The following is a 21,411-nucleotide window of genomic DNA, read 5'->3' as shown; positions in this document are numbered from 1 at the left end:
TTGAAATCTGATGTCTAGTCTGTTTGGTCATAGCTTCCAAGTAGTCCAATTATTGCTACATTGGCTCTCTCCAGCTTTCCAGGCTAATTGCTATTTTTTTCTGTGAGATACCCTATATTTTTCTTCTTTTACTCTCTCATTTTATTTTTCTTGATGTCTCATAGAGTCATTAACTTCTACTTCATCAATTCTAATTTTTGGTGAGTTTTTTCTTAAGTATCTCTTCTTCCAAGGTATTTTCTTTTCATGTCTTTCTTCACTAATTCTCACTTGGTTTTTAAAAATCACTTTTAGTTCTTTTATTAAAACTCTTACTTAACTCTTTCAAAAATTCAGGTTGGACTTGTGTCTGAGCTGTATTTCTTCTTTTAGGCTTTGCTCACAGAAGTTTATTAGTCATTCTCTTCTTCTGGCTTTGCCTGGCACTTTCCTATCATCATACTCGCTCTTTATGGTGGCACTTCTTTTGTTTTGTTTGTGAATTCTTCTAGCCTACTTCTTGACTTTGGCCATTATGTCAACACTGTACTCTGGCCACTTAAAGGAAGAATATCTGGCCCAAGTACCTGTCTTCTTCTGTCTTTCTACTGTTTTCGACAGCTCAGGTTGAGGACTTGCAGGCTTTCAGGGCTCCCAAAGTGATGTGATCCTGATAAAGTCAATTCACTGTCCTCCTAGTCTGAGTTGTGCAACTTCTTGACCCAGATTTGAGATTTCCAAGGTGGTTTCCATGTATTATCTCATTTCTTCTTCACAATTATCCTGTGAGGTAGGTGCTACTGGTGTTAATATCCTTATTTTACAGATCTGAATTCTGGTCTTCCTGACTGAATTCAGCATGCTATCTACCATGTGATGTAGCCACCTTGATATACCCTCATTTCACACTTCAGTGGGAATCACCTGAGTTCCCAGACTGTGCTACCTTAGAGCAACTGCTACTGGTCCATTTTATATGCTTTCAGTGGCCTATTTTATCACTTTAAAAAGTCTTCCAAAGGCACCCAACATGCCTCAATATCTGGAGATTAAAATGGCCAAAAGAAAGCACATACCTGTGCTTGTAATTCAGAAACAAACCAGGACCAGAACAGCTACTTGAAGGTCCCAGACCTCTCACTTCTCTCTTCCCAAAGAAATAATTAAGTTACCCTAAGAAGCTCAGAAATTAAATGAATTTTCTTCTTGTTGTTTTCTCCAATTTCTCATACTCAGTACTCTTTCTCCTTTCTTTCCTCTTCTCCCTTTCTTTCCCCATCCAACTCTCACACACATTCATTTTGAACTCCAGAACACAAGACAGTCACTCTAACATCAAATTCTAATTGAATGATTTTACCCAAATTAGAAGGTCCTTTTCCACGGTCATTCTGACTTGGCATTGATGAGAAGCTTACATTGTAGTTCGGTCTGTTCTGGGGAGAGGCATGGGGCATGCTGGGCTGTGACTTGGGTTGAGTTTGCTGCCATGAGTAACCAGACCCCTGTTGCCATCCGCCACCCATTGGCTGGGGAGATGGCTTCTGTGGTGAGCTAAGAGGGGGGAATCCTCCACCTAACCCAGTTGGTGTGGTGGGCTTGCTGGCAAATGAAGAACTACCTGCGACAAAAGGAAAATGCACACATTTTTTGCCATCTCTTAGCTTTTTTTTTTTTTTTTTTGCAACTCACATATTCACAGGCATCATGTCACAATGTCAGTGGAAGCTACCTTGGTTAAAAGAAAGGTTCACAGGAAAAAAACTAGGAAATCTGTTCATGTATCCTGCTTAAACTTCTGCTATCATAGCCAATCATAGGATTATAAATTAAAAAGGAATTTACAACATTTCTAGTATAGCCCCAAATTTTAGACATGAGGAATGAAACCAAAAGAGATAATGACCTCCCCAAGTCAGAGTGTGTGGTAGAGTGGGCTTCAATACTGATCCCTGTCTCCAGATCCATGACATGACACTGCCTCTTTTCAACGAACACTAATTCAAGCCATTTGTGTCCAGGAGGCAACGAAACCTTTTAAACGTGTGAATTCCATGCTTGTGAATAAAAATATTGATGTGGAGACTGTTCTTAGTAGTCTTGTTTTTCATATAATCATATCAATGAGTAGAGCGCCTTTTCTGATTCCCCAATGGCTAAAACGTTTCCTTGTGATGTGATGTCATATTTAGTTTATGTAGGTTCTGTATATTCTTATGTGTGTCAGTGTTGTTTGTTTTCATAGAATATAAGCCCGTGAGGGCAGGGACTATCTTTGGTTTCTATCTTTGCCTTTCTAGTACAGTGCCTGGCACAGACTTTAAGCTTAATGAGGTCTTGTTCATCCAAAACAGAGCCATCACTTCTCAATCAATGGAGGCCTAACTGTAGACTCAGGAGGTGTATACAGCAAGGAACACTAACGGTAGACTAGGGAAGTGTGCACAGCAAGGACTCAAGGCAGTCGACATTCAGTCATCTAACCCAACTCCTACTTTCTAAAATGAACAAATGGCGATGAAAAAGGAAGAAACATATAGGTAGTTTGTTAATGGCAGAGACAGGATTTGAACACAGATCTCATCTCCCAGTTGAATGCCCTGTTTACAGTTACCCTCCCCCCACCTCCAGTAGCATAAAGCCCAATTTATCCCAACAAATCACTGGCGAGGCACCCTCTAAAGAAGTCAGCCTCATTTGCAAATGGTACAAATTGCAGGCCTAAAACATTTTATTAGCCTGTTCTCTCTCAAGAAGGAATCAAGGTATCCCTTTTCCTAAATAAACTAGTGCTTCCCAGGGGCAAGTGGCAGAATGGATAGAGGTTATTTGTGATGTCACTTTTGCCTTGTAATCTATTGACAAGCCTCAGGCATTGTGCCTTGGAAATGCACAAATTTCAGGTCTTCTATAATACCAGTTCATCCTAAGACAGATGCATAACGTTAGATTTCCATCCATAAAAGTTATTATTTTGACCTTAACCTGCTAAATTTGCACCAAGTGTGCCAAGATCAGCAAACGGGTCCAGAGACTGTGGTTTGTTCTGATGTGTTGGAGTGCTGTGCATCGACCCAGTGGGGCTGGTAGCAGCAGACTTGCTTCCCATTCCAAAACCACCTAAAGAGACAGTAGAGTCATCAGATAATAACCATGCCAACACTAGGGGTTTGCAGTCTCAAGCCCCATTACTCTCTAAGGTCCTGTGTCCTCAAGAATGGTTATCACCCATATGACCCTGTAGGAGAGTTAAAAACAAGACTTGGCGACCTTGTGCAAGGTCACTGAGCAAATACTTCAAACAATTTCCCTAAATGAGTTGTTAAACTGTCTTTCTATCTTTCTGGCATGGTGGAGAAGGATGGAAGGAATGTACGGTCATGTTTCTCCCCAGCGTATCTCTGCTCTTAACATGCCTACTTCCTTCAGTCAGATGTCACATGGCTTAATCTCTACGGTTTTCCCCATCCAGCTGCCATCACCCAACTGATCAATATCCTTCCAAACACAGTAGCCAGAAGTGAATACAATCATTGTATTGGCTAAAGGAGAATAGAGGAAGACTATAAAATCCCTGGTCATGGACATTATGCCCCCCATGCTTCAGCCTAAAGTTATAGATCTGCTTTCTTAGTTCCACTTTCAAATTATTGACTCACAGAGAGTTTAAGGAATTCTAGTACCACCATTTTATCCCACGGGCTATTGTCTAATCACACCTCTCCCATGGATGCTTGTGCAGCTGGTTTGTGGAACCCAAGTGCAAGACACGGCTCAAGTACACATCACCTAATTGGATTCATCTGAATATTGTAGTCTGTTGAGAATTCCCTGGATCAATCCTGACTGCCATGCACTGTACTAACTACTGATCCCAGGCTGGTCTGCTTTGAAGAAAATCCAGCTCAATCTATAAGGGCCCGTTGATATACACTTTATCTTTTAGACATCGTCTCAAAAACAAAAAAACAGGGAGACTGAACACTAAATGTGGGGACGATTACCTGGTTTACTGGGCCAGTCCCAACCTCCTGAAACATCTGGTTGGATGGAAACGGTGGGCGTGCTGGAAGCTTCCAAAGGAGAGAGCACAACAGATCATCACTTTTTTATCTGAAATTTTTAAAAGTCGGTACAAAGACTGAAAAATTACCCATTCACTCCTCATGTTTTGCCTTAAGAAATGGGCCAGATCCACGACCAAGTGAGACTCCAGGTTCTGTTTTAGCCTCAAGCAGGATAGAAGCAGGCACTTGGCTGCCCAGCTTGAGTGCCAAGCCTGATCCTTTGAAAATAGCCACACCCAGTAGAGTCAAGAAAGGAGGACCAAAGGAACTGACTCGACGGATAAGGCCTAAAACTATCCAAATTAAGACAGCTAAAAATGGCAGCATGAGTCAAGTCAAAAGCCATCAAGGAGAGTGGAACTAACTTACTAAAGTTGAAGCAATCAGACTTTCTCTGAGCAGAGAACTACTGTAGTGGAAGACCCGCCCCCATTACTCAAGTGAGCTTGTGTATGTAAAGTGGACTTGGAGGCAATGCATGGCAAGCACACATTAACGGACCTCAGGCATTCTAGAACTCAGCAGCTGCCATCGCTTCTCCGGCCGTCACTGGTTTTATCATGTTTAGTTTACATGTTTGCGAGAATTACATTTTATGGAAGGTTGGAAAGATGGCAATAATATGGGGATTATACTCTATGGAGGGTTTTAATGATGAAAATGATGATAATATAATATGAGGATTACATTTTATGGAGGATTTTAGTGATATAATAATCACATTAGGATTACATTTTATGGAGGACTTAGTGATTAATAGTGATAATTAAAATAGAAGCAGCATCGACTCGTATCTACATAGTATTTTATGGTTTACCAAGTATTTGGCATTTAGCATCTCATCCGGTCCCTACAACAACCCTGTGAGGTCAGAGTGCTATAACTGTGTTCATTTTACAGAGGAGGAAACTGAGGCAGAGAGAGGTCATAGAGCTACTAATAATAGTAATGATGACAGTTAGCATTCCTATGGCATTTGAAGCTTTGCAAAGTGCTGTACATGTGACTTCATTCGGTCCTCAACCTTGGGAGTAGCTACAGATGCTTGCAGATGAGGAGACTGAGGTCCAGGTGGGTTAAATGCTTTGCCCATGGTCACAAAGGGGATAAGTCTGTGAGGTTAGATTTTAACCCAGCTCTTCTTGTGTTCACATTCAGTCCTCTATGCATTTTATCACACCGTCACTCCAAGTTTAGGTGTGCATGTGTTGAAACACAATTTAATAAGAAATAATTGTATCCATTTCAACCTGGAACAGACAATTCTACCCATGTGCCCTCCCCCACAGTTTCACCTGCAAAACTTACAAGCAATGCCCCAGCTGTGCTGAAGTAGCCCTCCTGGTCCATCTGGGGCATTGTGATCTTTGGAATCTCCTTATTTGAAAGAGGATGCTTTAAGGAGAATTTTTTCTAACTCAACTCTAGGCTGAAACCTCACTTCACTGAGGCCCAGACTCCTTCCTCACTAACAACTTTGTTTTTATCTTGTATTTACTCTAGAGACATCTGTAGATAGATAGATTGTCTCTACCAGAAGCGTCCCTCCTTAACAAGCAGGGTAGTTTGTTTGTTTGCTTCTGGGTCTGAAACTCCTGGGACGTAGAAAGTGCTTAATGGATGTCTGATTAATTAACTAGGAAGTAAGAACATATAAAAACTAAGCCCTGAAGACCCAAGTGACCCTGAAGACCTTCTCCCCTCTAACTCACAAAGATCCTCATATTTTAATACACTTTAACTTTAATGCAAACATGACCACCACTCTTATTTCACTCCATCATGTCCAAGCCATTAGCAAGCATTGATTAAGCACCTACTAGTCCCTGGGTTTGTTTTGGTAGGTAGACTCCCAGATATTTTATACTGTCTACCATAGCTTTCAATGGGATTTCTCTTTCTATCTCTTGCTGTGGGGCTTTGTTAGTAATGTATAGAAATGCAGATGATTTATGTGGGTTTATTTTGTAACCTGCAACTTTGCCAAAGTTGTTTATTATTTCAAGTAGTTTTTTACTTGATTCTCTAGGATTCTCTAAGTATATCATCTGAAAAGACTGATAATTTTGTTTCTTTTTTGCCTATTCTAATTCATTCGATTTCTTTTTCTTCTCTTATTGCTAAAGCTAACATTTCTAGTACCATACTGAATATCAGTGGTGATAATGGGCATCCTTATTTTACCCCTGATCTTGCTGGAAATGCATTTAGTTTATCCCCATGTAATGGAATAGTATTGTGCTATAAGAAATGATGAACAGGAGGACTTCAGAGAGGAGTGGAAGGACTTACATGAACTGATGCTGAGGAAAAGGAGTAGAAACAGGAGAACTTTGTACACAGTAACATCCATAGTGTGCAAGGACTGTCTCTGGTAGACCTGGCCCTTCACAGCAGTACAAGGACCTAAAACATTCCCATAGGACATTTGAGGCAAAATGCCATCCACAACCAGAGAAAGAAGTATGGAATCAGAACGCAGAATGAAGCAGAATATTTTCTCTTGTGTTATTTTTGTTTTGGTTTGTTTTTTCTCATGGTTCCTCCCGTTCATTTTAATTCTTAGGTGCAACATGAATAATATAAAAATGTGGTTAATGAGAATGTATGTGTAGAACCCATATAAGATTGCATGCCATTTTGGGGAAGGAGAAGCGAGGCAGGGGGAGAAAATCTAAGACCTATGGAAGTGATTGTAGAAAACTGAAAACAAATAAATTAATTTTTTAAAAAAGCACCTACTATGTGCCAGGTACTGTAATGGGTGATAGAGATAACAAGACAAAGGTGAAACAGCACCTGCCCTCAAGGAGTTTATAATCTAGCTAGGGAGATGACATCTATAGACATAGATATATACCAAAGCGAAACAATGTAATGAGGAGGAATGGAGGGAGTGGTACTAGTAAGTGCTCCTGAAACTTCACTGATCAATAGGGGGCGCCATATTGCACAAAGTTCTAGGTCTGGGGTCAGAAAGACTCATCTTCCCAAGTTCAAATCCTGCCTCAGACACTTGCTAGCTATGTGACCCTGGGCAAGTCATGCAACCCTGTTTGCCTCGGTTTCCTCACCTATAAAATGAACTGGAGAAGGAAATGCAAACCAGTGCAGAATCTCTGCCACAAAAACCCCAAATGGGGTCACAGAGAGTCAGACATGACTGACCAATGACCAAACAATTACCTGTAGACGCTGCTTTGCCTTCCTTATGGGGCAGCAGAAAGAGCATTTATAGCAATAGCTCACATTTCTACGTTTGAAGGCTTGCAAATTGATTTACACAAATGGCCCCATTTGAGTCTTGTGAGTCAGACACCAAAGATGATGGGAAACTGAGGCTCGGAAGTGAATTGGCTTGTTCACAATCCACATTTTCGATGCATAATGGCTGACTTATGTTTCTAATTGTGCCTTTCCTTGTCCACACACTCATAGATCTAGAGCAGGAAAGGACCCTAGAGGTCACTGAGTCCAATTCTCTTTATTCTTCAGATGAGGAAACTGAGGCACAGAGAGTTGTGCTAATGTACTGCAAGCTACTAGCCCTCACCATGTGTCTCTCAACTTATAAATAAGGTAAATACAAAGCTGTTACTTGTAACCTTTAAAGGTTTTGATGGGCCTGGAATGGACAGAAGCTAGCCTGGGTGCCGAAGCAACAACAATTCCCATCAGAAGTTTTTGTGAGAAATGAAAAAATACTGAACAAAACGCTTAGCAAACTGGAAATGCCACAGAAATGCTCAGCCTGGAAGGCTTTCACTGCACTGATGGTTACATGGAAGAAGATCTGCAAACTCTTGGCTGTTCTGGTCACTGAGGTCTGAACCTACATTTTGGAAAAGAAGGCAGTTATTTCAGGAAAGAAATAACTTCATGTAGGGAGGAGAAAGAGAGAGGACTTGAAGTCAGGACACTTGAGTTAAAACTTCCTCTGCTAATTCTTCCCTTATAACCTCAAACAATTCACTTATCATCTCAGCCTCAGTTTCTTCCTAAGAACCATGAGGGATTTGGACGAGATGACCTCCAAGGTCCCCACACCCCCAGTACCATCATTCTACTTAGCTAGGTGGTAGTAGGCACAATGGATGGGAAAATAGTAGCAGGGAGAACTTGTGAACAATTCAAGCAGTCCAGAAAGGGAACAGTCCGCCTGCTTCCACAGTCATGGGCCCCACAGCTCCCTGGATGTCTTCAATAAAGACTGGTTAACCACTTATCAAGAAATGTAGGCTGTTTGAAGGCAAGGTCTGTCTTGCATGCTCATCTTTGTAATTCCAATGCTTAGCACAGTGCCTTGAACACATAGCAAGGGTTTAAAAAAATTGCTTGTTGACCGATCACTTGTTGACAACATACATTCTATTTTCCACACCACAACAGGCTATGTTCGAATATTCTACACTTTGACATTCTAAATTCTACGTTGTAACATGCTAGGTCTCAAGGTTCCTCCCAGCTTTAACGTTCTACTTCCTAACATGATAGGTTTCAAGGTTTCTCCCAGCTCCGACATTTTATGTTCTAACATGATAGGTCCCAAAGTTCCTCCCACCTCCAAAATTCTAGGTCCTAACATGCTGAGTCTCAAGGTTCCTCTGGGTTCCAACATTTTATGTCCTAACATGCTAGGTCTCAAGATTTGGATTTCAGTAGTTGACTAGTTGAGATGCAGAGGACAGAGGGAGAAGAGGTTGGATATTATAACTGATAATAATGACATATTTTTATGGTCTTAGTTAATAGAATCATAGCTTAGAGGTCATCTCATTTAATGTCAAGACTTGCCTTTACAGCATCCCTAAATAGTGGTCATCCATGCTCTGCTTGAAGACCTCCATTAACAAGGGGCCATTGCTTCCAAGACCACATCACAAGCTACTCTGCGATAGTCCTAAGTGTTGGGAAATGTTAAAAAAAAAATGTCTAAAAATCTGCCCCTCTATATTTCCATTAATCTTCAGTTTGTCCTCCAGAGTTTGGCAGAACAAATCTAATCCTACCTCTTTGAAACAACCCTCCAAATATTTGAGGAAATTATCCTATCATCTCCACATCTTCTGTTCTCCAGGATGAATATCTCCTACTGTTTCAGTCAATCTTCTTATGACCTGAATGCTAGAATTCCCATCATCCTCATCACTCACCTGCGCATACACTCTAGTTTTTCAATGTCCTCCCTAAAACGTGGTAGCCGGAAGGGAAAACACAGTTCCGGAGGGAGGCTAACTAAGGCAGAGAACCAAATCTCTCTCATTCTAAACCAGGAGTTTATAGCCTAAGGTCAAAGAATATATATACACACAAACATACACATGTATATATGTGTAATGAAAGCAATATAATTGGTTTCCTTTGTAATCTTCTCTGATTTATTCATTTAAAATCAATATTAGATGGAGTCCTTAGGTTTCTCCAAACTGCCAAAAGCATGCATAATACAAGAAAGCTTATGAATCCCTCCTCTTGACCCTGCACTTTAATTATGGAGCCGCTAGATGGTGCAGTGGACAGAGCACTAAGTCTAGAGCCAGGAAGTTGTTCAGTCATTTTTCAGTGGTGTCTGACTTTCCATGACCCTGCATGGGGTTTTCTTGGCAGAGATACTGGACTGGTTTTCCATTTCCTTCTCCAGCTCCTTTGTCAGATGAGGAAACTGAGGCAGAGTTGAGTGACTTGCCTAGGATCATACAGGTAGTAAATGTCTGAAGCAGGATTTGAACTTGAGACTGCCTGACCCCAGGCCCAGCAGTTCAACTAGCTGTGTGATCCTGGGCAAGTCCTTTAACTTCTGCCTGCCTCAGTTTCCTCATCTGTAAAGTAGAGTCAATAATAGCACCTCCAGATAATAATTGCAAAGCACAGTTACTGGCACACAGTAAGTGCTTTATAAATGTTAGTTGCTATTATTATTATAATTCATTTTCCCCAAATATGCCTTCTCTTCTAAATCCCTGCCCTTGAGATGAGCAACAGGGATAGAAATGTCACCAGGTCCTATAAATTCTCAATTGTTTTTTGTTTTTCTTTGTTCAGGACATTTTAACCCACACAATGTCCTTTAAAATAACCAAAATTTTCAATTTAAAATAAGCTTGCAGAGTCAGGCATGTGTTTATTACTCCATTTTACAGACAAGGAAACTGAGGTTCTACCCATTGACTTGCCTAGGATTACAAATAATGACCCGGTTCCAAAGGCTCTATATTAAGTGAATAAATAATAGGCAGAAATGCAGTCAGCCCGAACTCCAAGGGTTCACTTTTACCAAAACATGCCACTATTCTACATTTGACTATTATCTTTCCCCAAATGCTGAGCAAAAATTTTCCTCAGCTCTCAGATGAGTTCCACTGAAGAAAAGGAAAGAGAGACATGCTTTCATCACTCTCTGGCTTACAGGAGGTTTGACAGAACATGGGGGAAACACACAAAAAACATCTGGATGGTTTGGTTCCCCTGAGTCGGATGGAACATTGGTTAGCATGTGGGTTCAAACCCACATTCCACCAAGTTGACCTTCAGCAACTCAGCCTATTTGAGGCAGTTGTTGTCTGCAGCTTTTTCAGCACCTTCCAAAATATAGATACTTTATAAATGTTCATTATTAAACTGAATCAAATGAATGGGGATTCAACCTCTGACCTTGGCGGGATGTTTTAGCACCATGATCAGCGCCATGTTCTAGCCTCCTCAGCCCATGGTCATTAAGCTCATCTCACAAATGCACTATATAAATTCATGCCCACAGGAAATGCAACGTAGGTAGAAAAGTAGTCAAAGCAATTCCAAAAGAGTCTTGATGGCAAATGCGATCCACATGCAGAGAAAGAAATGATGGTGTCAGAACGCAGATCAAGGCAGGCTATTTTTACTTTCTTTGGTTTTTTTCATGTTTTTTTTTTTCCTTTTGTCCTTTTTTCCTTTTCACAACATGACTAATGTGGAAATATGTTTAAACATGATTGCACATGTATAACCTATATCTTGGGGAGAGGGGAGGAGAAGGAAGGAGAGAGAAAAATCTATGAATGTTAAAATGAATGTTAAAACAAGTCACCAAAGGATATGAAAAGGAGTTTTTCAACGGAAGGAATGCAAGCAATTGAAGCAAAAAGTAACAGGAATTTAAAGAAAGCTCTCAGGTTTTCGACCTCCCAACCAGATTGACAAGGAAGATAAGAGAAAAAAAAAGCCATTGTTGGAGGGACTGTGGGAAGAAAGGCAGAGTGGCACTCAGAATTAATCCAACCCTTCTGTGAAGCAATCTGGAGCTATACCCCAGAAATTGTGATACTGTTCATAACCAGTGAGTCTACTATTATATGACACTCATACTTCAAGAAAGTCAAAGATGGAGGGAAAACTGTCATACACAGAAAAATATTTCCAGCCTTACTCTGTTGCTGCAGAACTAGAAACAAAGTATGAGCCCAACAACTGAAGAAGAGTTGAACACTCTGTGTTATAGGATTATAATGGTATGTTATGAATATGAAGGATTCAAAGAAATCTCAAAGATTTGAATTTTGGTCCCTATTTTTTTTCATTTGTAACTAAGCTCCTTAGAGGTAGTGATGTAGTGAATTGCTAGCCAACCTCAGGATTGTGAAGATCTAAATTTGAATCCTATCTTTGGCACACAACTATCTGTGTTACCACAGGCAAGTCAGCACCTCTCTAGGACTCTAAATTATAGTTGGAGAGACTACATATGTCTCAGGAGGAGGGGTGTCCACTTTGGGAAGCCCTGTCACATGGGTAGAATCACTTGTTAGTGCACACTTAGTAGCTAGATGCAGTTTCAAGTGAATCTTGTGTGTACTGTCCAATACATCCATCTCAAGGCATTTCTTCCCACATTTTTATTAATCCTCTAGGTTGCTTTTTCCTCCTTTAATAGCACAATCAATTGTTATAATACCAACCTCAGTGTACCTCCATTGGTACCAGAGGAAACAGTTAAATAAAAGCCCACTGAGTCTAGCAGTGTGTGGTGCATTCCCCAACTGTAGTGCCCAGCCATGGGGAGGGATGTGTGTTAAATCCTCTATCCTCAGGAACCAAGAAGGGTCATTGCAATCCACCCAAGTCCAGTTGCCTTTTTGCATTACTTTAATTCACGTTATAATGACTGTACCTGTTGCTCTGGTTCTGTTTTCTTCACTCAGCATGACTTCATACAAGTCTTCAAATAATTCTCTGCATTGCTACGTAGTTGTAATCTATTACAATGTGTTAGTTATTCCCCAATGGATGAGCACCTACTTCATTTTCAGGTTTTTTGGCTTGTTTTTGCTGCCATGCAAAAAGTGATGTGCTAAACATTTCCTAACTGAACAAACCTTTCTCTGTAAAGGTAAAAAAAGAGAATGGTCCCAGTAATGATAACGATGACTCACCTTCTAGTCACCCAGCCATCTACTCTACTTACCAGACATCTTACTTATGGACTACATCCAGTTGTTAGAGGACTGAGTCAAGATGAATGAATTCATCAGTGGTTTTTCTTGCATAGTTACAAATTATTTTGCCAAACCATTGAATCAATTCACCGTTTCACCAACACGATATTAGTGTTTAATATTAGATACTAGGCCTTTCCAACATAAAAGTCTGGACAGAAACCATAGTCAAAAATTCACAAAGGTATGGTCTTTGCTGGACACTTTACAGCTCTTCCAATGATATATCGTTAATGACCTTCCACTAGACAAGGCAAATATAAGTGTAATCATGCCAAGAGCCATCCTAAATACTTTCACTGAAATATCCAGAGCCAATATGACACATGTCATTTGTGACAGGACTTCAAAACCATGAGTGAGCCACCATTCTCTAGTGAAAAAGGTATTGCCTCCCCTTTTTACCAGAAACCTCTGGTTTTAAATGGTGTGGAATGAATGCATACATAATGCATTTGCAAATGGAGAGGTCCCCAATCTTCTCACTCCCATTCTCTGTCTCCAAAACGAAGTAGATGAATGCTTTATTTCTTACCTAAATTAAAGGGGTCACTGTGAACTGTGGGTGAAGGACTTCTGGCCTGAAGAAAGGGATCACTAGAGGCATTGGATGTGCTCAGAAAAGAACCCAGTAAATCTGGACCAGATGGTTTGGAGGGAGCTCCAAATGGGTCAAAGGTTGCAGCTGGAGGGGAAAAAAAAAAGAAGATAAAATTGACCATTTTATGTGGAACACAAATAACTTTCCTGAAGTCACTGTGAGGTCATTCTTTTTTTCTAATACTTGTGACAAAATATATAGCAGAACAGAGGCACAACTAACAAGTCTGATGTCTTGAGCAAGAACTACAAAATGAACTTTGAACAAATGGGTCTGGGGAGAGAACCAAGACCACTGGACAAGGTGCATGGGGAAGTCCTCAAGATGGTGCCCCAAGGTTACAGAAAGACAGAGACTTGGGACATTGTTCCATGTGGAGAACAGAGAGGCCCAGGGAAACTTGTCCCAAGAAACCATGAAGCTGCTGTTGGCAAGGACGATGCTGGAGTTAGGGCAGTGGGAATTGGAGGACATGAAGAAAGCAGGGTAAGGCCAGGCTACAGGGTAAGTAGGGAGGGAATCCCCTTCTGGTCACTTCTTTTAGCTAATTATTCTCACTAATTTGATGTTAAACTACTTGTTTCTACCTGCTAGAGGAGTTCAAAGCTTTCAGTAGCTACAAACTTTTGGCTCACTCTTCTTGAGCAAAGCCCAAGGTGTCGACATGGAAGAGGAGCTCAGTGCAATGGGAAACGTGCTACATTGAGAGGCAGAGGACCTGGGTTCAAATTCTGATTCTCCCACTTCCTACACTCATGTGACCTTGGGAACCATTTTTCCTCTATAAGCCTCAGGTTCCTGAACTACAACATAAGATCAATCAGTCAGGCAACAAAGGATTTCTATTTCCATTGGTGAATAAGATTGGCTCCCAGGAAATTAGTGCCTATTAACTCCTGCTTCTGGGGAGGGAAGAGGAAGGTGGGACAAGTCCCAATGCTCTGCTTTTATGATCATAGTTTTCAAACTGCATAGAACTTTGGAGATTATCTAGTCCCTGAGAATAGAGAACCATTCATTCATTCATTCATCGATCACTGTATTTTGATGTACTTGGTGCCCTTCATAATCCCGATTTTATTTTTTGTAGTTAATAATGTGATTCTAAAAAAAGGTGGCCCAAAGGCTTCACTACATTGCACACAGGATCCATGATACATACACACACACACACACACACACACACACACACACACACACACACACACACAGTGAAGAACCTCTAATCTAGTATGCCCTTTCATTTCATTTTACAGATGAAGAAACTGAGGTATTGAGAAGGTTAAGTGACTTCTCCAAGGTCAAACATCAATCAAGGAGCAGAGCCATAAGAGGAATCCAGTCTTTCAGACTCCAAGTGCAAGCTTCTTTCGAATACACTTCACTGCCTTTCTATACTAGTGAAAACCAGGATGACTAGACTTTGTCTGGAGCAGTCTCCACCCTATCCGCTGTTCATGTACTCTCATGTTCTCTCATGAGAAGAGAATTTATCCAGGTGAAATACAACTCCTATCACAGGAGAACTTGATGTCTCATAGCACTTAGGCACATTCCTCCAAAAGATGCTAAGAAATAGAGGAGCCCAAGGTAACGAAACCTTTCTGGGGCTATGTTTTATTTTTTTTTTGCTTGTTGGAGTTGATCTATTCTTGACTGCTTCCATGTAGGGAATTCCTGGTGTGGAAATTCTCTTCACTGATGCAAATCAGGGGCTGTTTTGTAACTTAACAATTTTGCATGGCAGCCTCGGACACAGAAAGGTTAAAAACTGGTCTTGCCTTGTGTTCATCCTTTGTTGCCAAAGAAGACCATGCCATCAAAAAAATGATGACATGACTTGCACTTGACTTTGTTTTGAGTGAGGGAAAGCTGTGCAAGGTCACTAGCCTCATCTCCTCCAGAGCCATCTGAATCCAGTGAGGAAGGAGGCTACCCCCAGGGCTTTCTGACTTCAAGGGGGGTTCTCTATCTACCACACCATGCTCCCTCCTTTAATTCATAGGATTTAGAACTAGAATGATCTTAGGGACCATTTAGTGCAATTCCTTCATTGTATAGATAAGGAAACAATAATATTGACAAAAGCACTTCAAGCTTTTTAAAGCCCTTTCCATATCCTGCATTATTTGATCCTCACAATCACCCTATGGTGGGTGCTCTTCTTATTCTCATTTTGCAAATGAGGAGCTTAAGGCTGAGAGATGTTAACAGACTTGCCCAGGATCACCCAGCTAGGAGGTGACAGAGGCCAGATTTGAAGCCACACTTCATTCAGAACATTCCTCCCTCACCCCACTATCCCATGCCACTCCTCTAAAAGCCACATGCCCTAAGGGCCTATACATAGTAAGCAGAAGTGATGGAATTTGAATCTAAGTCTCCAACTCCAAATCCACCACTTCTCCCATCACACCATACTTTCCTTCCTCTATTTCAAAAGATGAAGAGACAAGCTAGGATGATGAAAGTGAAAGTGGGTGGGCATGACTCTGTAATATGGTAGAAAAACCCTGGAGCAGGACCAGAAAGCCTGGGTTCTCTAATCTAACTTGGGATCTACTCATGAGATGGATGACCTTGGGTAAGTGATTTTGCTTCCTCGGTCTCTTTATCAATACAATAATAAAACTGAATTAAGTCTCTGGAAAAGGCACAATTGTTAGAAGAGAAAGGTGCTGAATCTGGGGTCAGAAGACTTTGGTTCCAATCTCAGATCACTATGACATACTGACTTTCTGATATTAAATAAGTTATCTAACTTGGGCGGGGGGGGGGGGGAGGGGGGGCGGCTCAGCTTCCTTATGTAATGAGAGGAATAAGTTTTAAGGAGCTATCCAGCTCTTAAGCTTACAATCAAAGATACACCCAGCTGCTCATTCTGTGAATCCTTTCCTCTCTCTGCTACAAGCCCGTCAAAACACAGCACAGGCACACACCCTGAGACCAGCTCTTTTCCTGATCCCTGGGAGGATCACCATTCTCTCCTTCTTGAAATTACCTTTTAGTCATTTATGGGTATACATGTTGCAATCCTTTGGTAAAATGTAAGCTCATTGAGGACAAGATCTATTTTATTTTTGTATTTGCAAATTCAGTGCCTAGAACAGTGTTCTAAGTCCATAGTACATGCTTAATAAGTATTTATTAAGTGGAATCAAATATCTCTGGTTTCAGTTTTTCAACTATTATACAATGAGAGAGTTGGCTGGAGTGATTTTCAAGCTCCCTTACTTTGTGATTCAATTTGGAATGGGTTTAAGCATCAGGAAGAGATTTGTTCCAACTAAGTACACCATGAAACTCAACTTAAATGCTCAAGGAGGGCAAAGAACACACATTATGAGGCTGATTTATTTCCATGTGTTCCTTCATTGGATCACATTACCAACTCCTCTTTGGATAGTCTTACAATGAGTTAAAGTCATTCGGGACTATGTGAGTGCCAAGACCATAGCAGCTGCTACCTAAAACTAGAACTTGAAACTTTTCTGCAAAGAATTTTAATCCATCTCAGTGAGCTAAAGTTGAATACTGGGGGAAGAGGAGGTAGCCAGAAAGAGCATCAAACCCCTTTCCTTGGAGCCCGAAGACTTCAGTTTACTGGCTTAGGCAGGTTTGAACTACATTACTGCTAAGTTCCCTTCCGTCTCTAAAAGTATGCAAATCTACAACTCTCAGACTCACTGTATGTTCTCATTGTTGTCAAACTGAGCTGCTCTGGCCCAAGATCTAGCCCATAACAGTCCTTCAGCCATGCTCTAAATCTTAGGGGAAATAAAATGGCTTGGGTGATTAAACAGCTCATGTAACTCAAGCAGTCATCATGCTGGTGAAGCCACAATGCTTATGAGGCCATTTTCAAAGCTTGTAGGCCTTGATTTTGACATCAATTTATTGATAAAATCAATTCAAAGCAAAGCTCACAACTCTAGATCAAAACTGCAGATATTTGGAGAGCATAATCCATGCTCATGAGTGGTGTTGGAATCTTGAATGAGGCACAACCAGAGACACTGTGATATCATGGAAAGACCATTCAATGACCCAGAGACCTGACCCTAAGTAGCCATGTAACCTAAAGTGAATCCCTCAACTTCTCTTTTGTTTTAGCCTTAAAATAAAGAGGCTAGACCAAAGCCCCTGGATCAGCTCCAATATTGTTTAGTCTTCCCTATTCCCAGATCCCGGATTGTTTGTACCTGTGTGAATATTTTTCCCATATCTTTCTCATGATCTATTGTGAAATTTTCCCAGAAATCTTAAGTCAAGTTCATTGCCTAGAGTTTGTAGGTGGTCCTGGTCTCTCCTTTTTCTGAAAATCAGAGAGATATTTTCCCCTCCCCAGTCTTTCCAAGATCTTTCAAAAATATTTGAAAGATCCCATGTCTGCCAGTTCTTTTAGTAACCGAGAATGAAGTGCATCCTTCTCTTCAATTTTAGAATATGTTTCCTCAAAATCAATTACAAGAAGATAACAGAAGGTGTAGGAGCTGCAAGAATCTAATAAAACCTAAATCATGTGTCATCTGAATAATCTTTGGCTTCCCATTTTCTTGGTAACAATTTTGCACTGACTTACCTGTGTACATGCTCTGCTGTCCTCCAACAGAAGGAACCCTCCTTGAGAGCAAGTCCTGTTTAATTTTTGTCTTTATATTGCCAGCCCCTTTCAGAGTGCCAGCCACACAATAGGTGCCTAATAAATGCTTGACAAGTGATGGATTTACCTACAGATTATACCTACAGATGAAGCTGACGGGGAAGCAGAAAGATTGTTAGATTCAGAATCAGGGGACCTGGATTTAATTCTGAGCTCTGACCTTTCCTAAGATTGTGAGCCTGGGAAAATCATTTCGTAACTCTGTGCCTTAGTGTCTTTCTCTCTAAAATGAAGATGACAATACTTCCCCACCTGTCTGATGAGGTCATTGTAAGGAAAGTATTTTGCAAACAGGAATATGGTAATGTGAGTTGTTATTGGAGTGGCTGTTGTTATTGGCCAAATTGCTAAAGAAGTCAGGCTTTTGACATTCTGGAAGGAAAAAAGTGAAATGAATGAAAGCATTCACGTCTCCTGTGCTGTGTCTTGAAAACTGACCCACTTTCTAATTACTTTTTGTAAGACCTGTTGGGATGTTACCCTCAAAATCATGAAAAGGCTAGCCCAGAAAAACTGGATTTCCCCAACCAGGGTCAATGGGTCTGCCTTAAGGTGGAAGATGCTACCTTGTGAGAATTACCTTCTCCCACTCTCGCAGAAGGAGATGGAGAGCCAGAAGCTGCAGATCGTCGGGGCGTTGAGTGGGCTGATCCTGGGCCGCTTTGATGGAACACATCCTCCACCCCTGGGGGTCCAGCCTGAGCAGATGCTGCAGTGCCTCCACCCCCAAACAGGTCATTCAATAAGTCTGAATTGGTGGGAGGAGCCACAGGCTGAGAAGAAAAAGCCTTGCTGGGACTTCCCTCAAGCCCCAGAAGGTCCACATCTTCAGGGGGTGGCGGGGGAGGTGCCTCCTGCTGCTTTTTGTTATGTTTTGATGCCCCAGGGGGTTTGTCTGCACTGGCATTACTGTGCTGGCTTGAGAGAGACAGGAGCTCATCATCTGATTGTTCACTCTCCTCATGTACGAGGGCGGCTCGGTCTTCAGAGGTGGGGTGACTGCTGGCCTTGTCGGATTTCTGATCTGGGGAATTCCAAATAACTGGTTAGTTTCTTGATTGAAAACTTACTTTGCACAAATCTGAGTTGAAATACAGTGGAATGGAATACAGAGACCATCTAGCACAGTCCATACTTGGACCAACAAGCAGTCCCTCTCTGTTACCTCCAAGTGCACATTCATTCTCTGTTTGATGATCTCCAGGGAAGGAGCAGGGAACCCATCACCTCCTGAAGCACCCAACTCCATTTTTGGGTAGCTCCAAATCATAGGAAGCTTTTCCTGACATTTAGCCCACATTTGTGTTTCGGTAATTTCCACCCTTTGCCCCTGGTTCTACTTACTGAGGCCAAGAATCCCAAATTCAGTTACTCTTTCAGGTGACAGCCTTTGGGATATTTGAAGATAGCTATCATGTTCCTTTTGAGGCTTCTCTTTCCCAAGACAAATATTCCCTGCTCTTTCAAGTGATCCTCATATGGCATGAGCTCCAAGTCCTTCACTTTCATGACTGTTTTTCAAAATCTCTTATTGAGTTTTTAACACTGTCTTAAGCATAAATAATCCCAGGAGAGAAGAGGGATCCAGGTACTGAAGGGATTAGATTATGGAGAGCAACCTTGTTCATTGATGACATCCCTCACTAGCATTCCCTAAGGGAGGTCTTTGGAAATAAAACCTTAAATCATCTTCCCAGCTGATGGAAAGGGGAAACCAGAAAACCTGGAAAGTTTAGAGAGGGACAACTCAGAGAAAGCTTGTGTTTTGTATTAGTCTGGGAGGGAATTGGGGCTTTTACTCACATGGAAAGGGCAGGAGGGAAGAATCCTGAGAGGGGACCGACAGGGAACCTTGATAGCATCAAAATCTGTCCCCTGTCAGCTAACTCCATCTCTTTTTTTTACATCAGACATACCCAAAAACCAAAGTCAGGAGTCAAAAGGCTTTCAATGAGTAATAGGAGCAAGTGACATAACTGCTCATCAGGCCCTCCTACGCTGATGGATAATTGTGGTTAAAAACAGTCACTTTGAGGAAGGCAACATGCAGGAAGGGTCCCTTCCCCTCAATGCTTCCTCACCTCTGCTAACTAATCTTGAAAGACCCTACTCTGGAAGCAAATTCAAAATCATTGAGATGGGTACTTATAGTTCAGGAACATTGTGACACAATAAAATTGTGGGACAGTGGAGAGCACCCTGGCTCTGGAATCAGAAGCCCTGATTTTGAATCTCACCTCTGATGCTTATCACCTGGGGAACCTTGGGCAAGTCACCTTTCTGGCCTCAGTTTCCTTATCTGTAAAACGAAGGGGTTGGACTCTCTTATCTCTTCTACCTTTAGATCCATAATCCTCTAATTAAAACCATGGCTCATTTTAATGGATCAACTCCATGAGGCTTAGCCTGGTTCTCCACCCCTTCCCCCACAGCAGCAGCTAGTGCCCTTCTCCCCGCAAATTAACTTGCATTTATTTTTCATCTATTATGAATTGACTTATCTGCACACATCTTGTTTCATATAACAGAATGAATGTAAGTAATGAATGTATGCTGGGGCTGATTTGTTTTGGGTACTATAACTCCAGTGCCTAGTACAGCATCTCATACAATAGGTGCTTACTAAATGTTTTTTAATGAGTGTGTGAAGCAACTTATTTTTCTTTCTTTTTTTTGAAAGGATGGGAGGAGGGAGAAAGAGAAAATAGATTTGTTATTTTTTTTATTAGAGAAGTAGGGGATGTTGAGTGTTACATGTACTTTCAAATGAGGTCATTGAATTATTCATTTTAAATAACTTTTCACCGTTAAAAAAGACCTCTCACAAAGTGGAAGTAATCTCTAAAATGTTTATAATATGAAAACAAAACACATCATAAAACTTAAAGAGAAAAAGGGAAGAAAAGTAACGAATGTATGTGAAAAATTGAACAGAGAAATTTCCAAAACTGACCACTGAGTTGGCTGCCTGGTTCTCCACAGAAAAAGCCCGTTGTGGTTGTACCAGACTTTTCACTGACTCAGTACACACGGACAGGCCAGGTGCCAGGGGGAGCCTTAACCTTTTCAAGGTGAGAAACCACATTTCCCTCTAGACTGCTCCAAGAAGGACAAGCTGCCCTGGTGGAGGCACCAAGTCAGAGAAAGAACAATTTGAAAGTACCCCCTTCCCCGGGCTTCTTTGCAAAGATGGGGACTATGGGTAGGGAACTTGATATACAATATTAGTCTTTTGTGATGTTGGTTAGTTTTGTTGAGCTGGCATCCCTATCCCCATCCCCTTTCTTATTTTTCATGGCAAGGATTGCTCTTTGAAAGTGAGGGATGAGGTAAAAACAAACAAAAATCCATCAATACATTTAATTTTTAAAAGACATAATTTAAAAATAAAAGTACCTTGCCAGTTGAGAGATGAAAAGAAAGCCCCTTGCCCAGCATGTCTTGGGTTGTCTTGAGGAACATCGGAGGAGGCTCTACCTGCAACACAGAAAGTGAAAGGGTTTACCCACGCCTAGAAGGCAAGCTCTCCCCATCCTCCTTTAGGCTGCATGTACTCACTCCCCCTGTGAAAACCCAGCTCAGGGGCTGCCTCTGACCTGAGGCTTTGCTCATTAATTCTCTCAAGTGGGA

The 21,411-nt window shown here is 41.3% G+C and overlaps 1 protein-coding gene across 2 annotated transcripts in view; it reads right to left on the bottom strand.

Moving 5' to 3' along the window:
- Nucleotides 1-21,411, bottom strand: part of DNAJC6 (DnaJ heat shock protein family (Hsp40) member C6) — a 197,954-nt gene that overhangs the window by 11,266 nt on the left and 165,277 nt on the right. For both annotated transcript variants that reach the window (XM_072649751.1, XM_072649750.1), the window contains 6 exons: nucleotides 21,178-21,258; nucleotides 18,362-18,805; nucleotides 13,053-13,202; nucleotides 3,984-4,052; nucleotides 2,965-3,099; nucleotides 1,340-1,600 (listed from right to left, as the gene is read on the bottom strand). In XM_072649751.1, the coding sequence (XP_072505852.1) occupies nucleotides 1,340-1,600; nucleotides 2,965-3,099; nucleotides 3,984-4,052; nucleotides 13,053-13,202; nucleotides 18,362-18,805; nucleotides 21,178-21,258 (1,140 nt within the window). The remainder of the gene's footprint in view (nucleotides 1-1,339; nucleotides 1,601-2,964; nucleotides 3,100-3,983; nucleotides 4,053-13,052; nucleotides 13,203-18,361; nucleotides 18,806-21,177; nucleotides 21,259-21,411) is intronic.

This window comes from Notamacropus eugenii, chromosome 2 (assembly GCF_028372415.1).
Source record: "Notamacropus eugenii isolate mMacEug1 chromosome 2, mMacEug1.pri_v2, whole genome shotgun sequence".
NCBI lineage: Eukaryota > Metazoa > Chordata > Mammalia > Diprotodontia > Macropodidae > Notamacropus > Notamacropus eugenii.
Note: the sequence above shows the minus strand (reverse complement) of the source record. Positions and strands in the feature narration are given on the sequence as shown.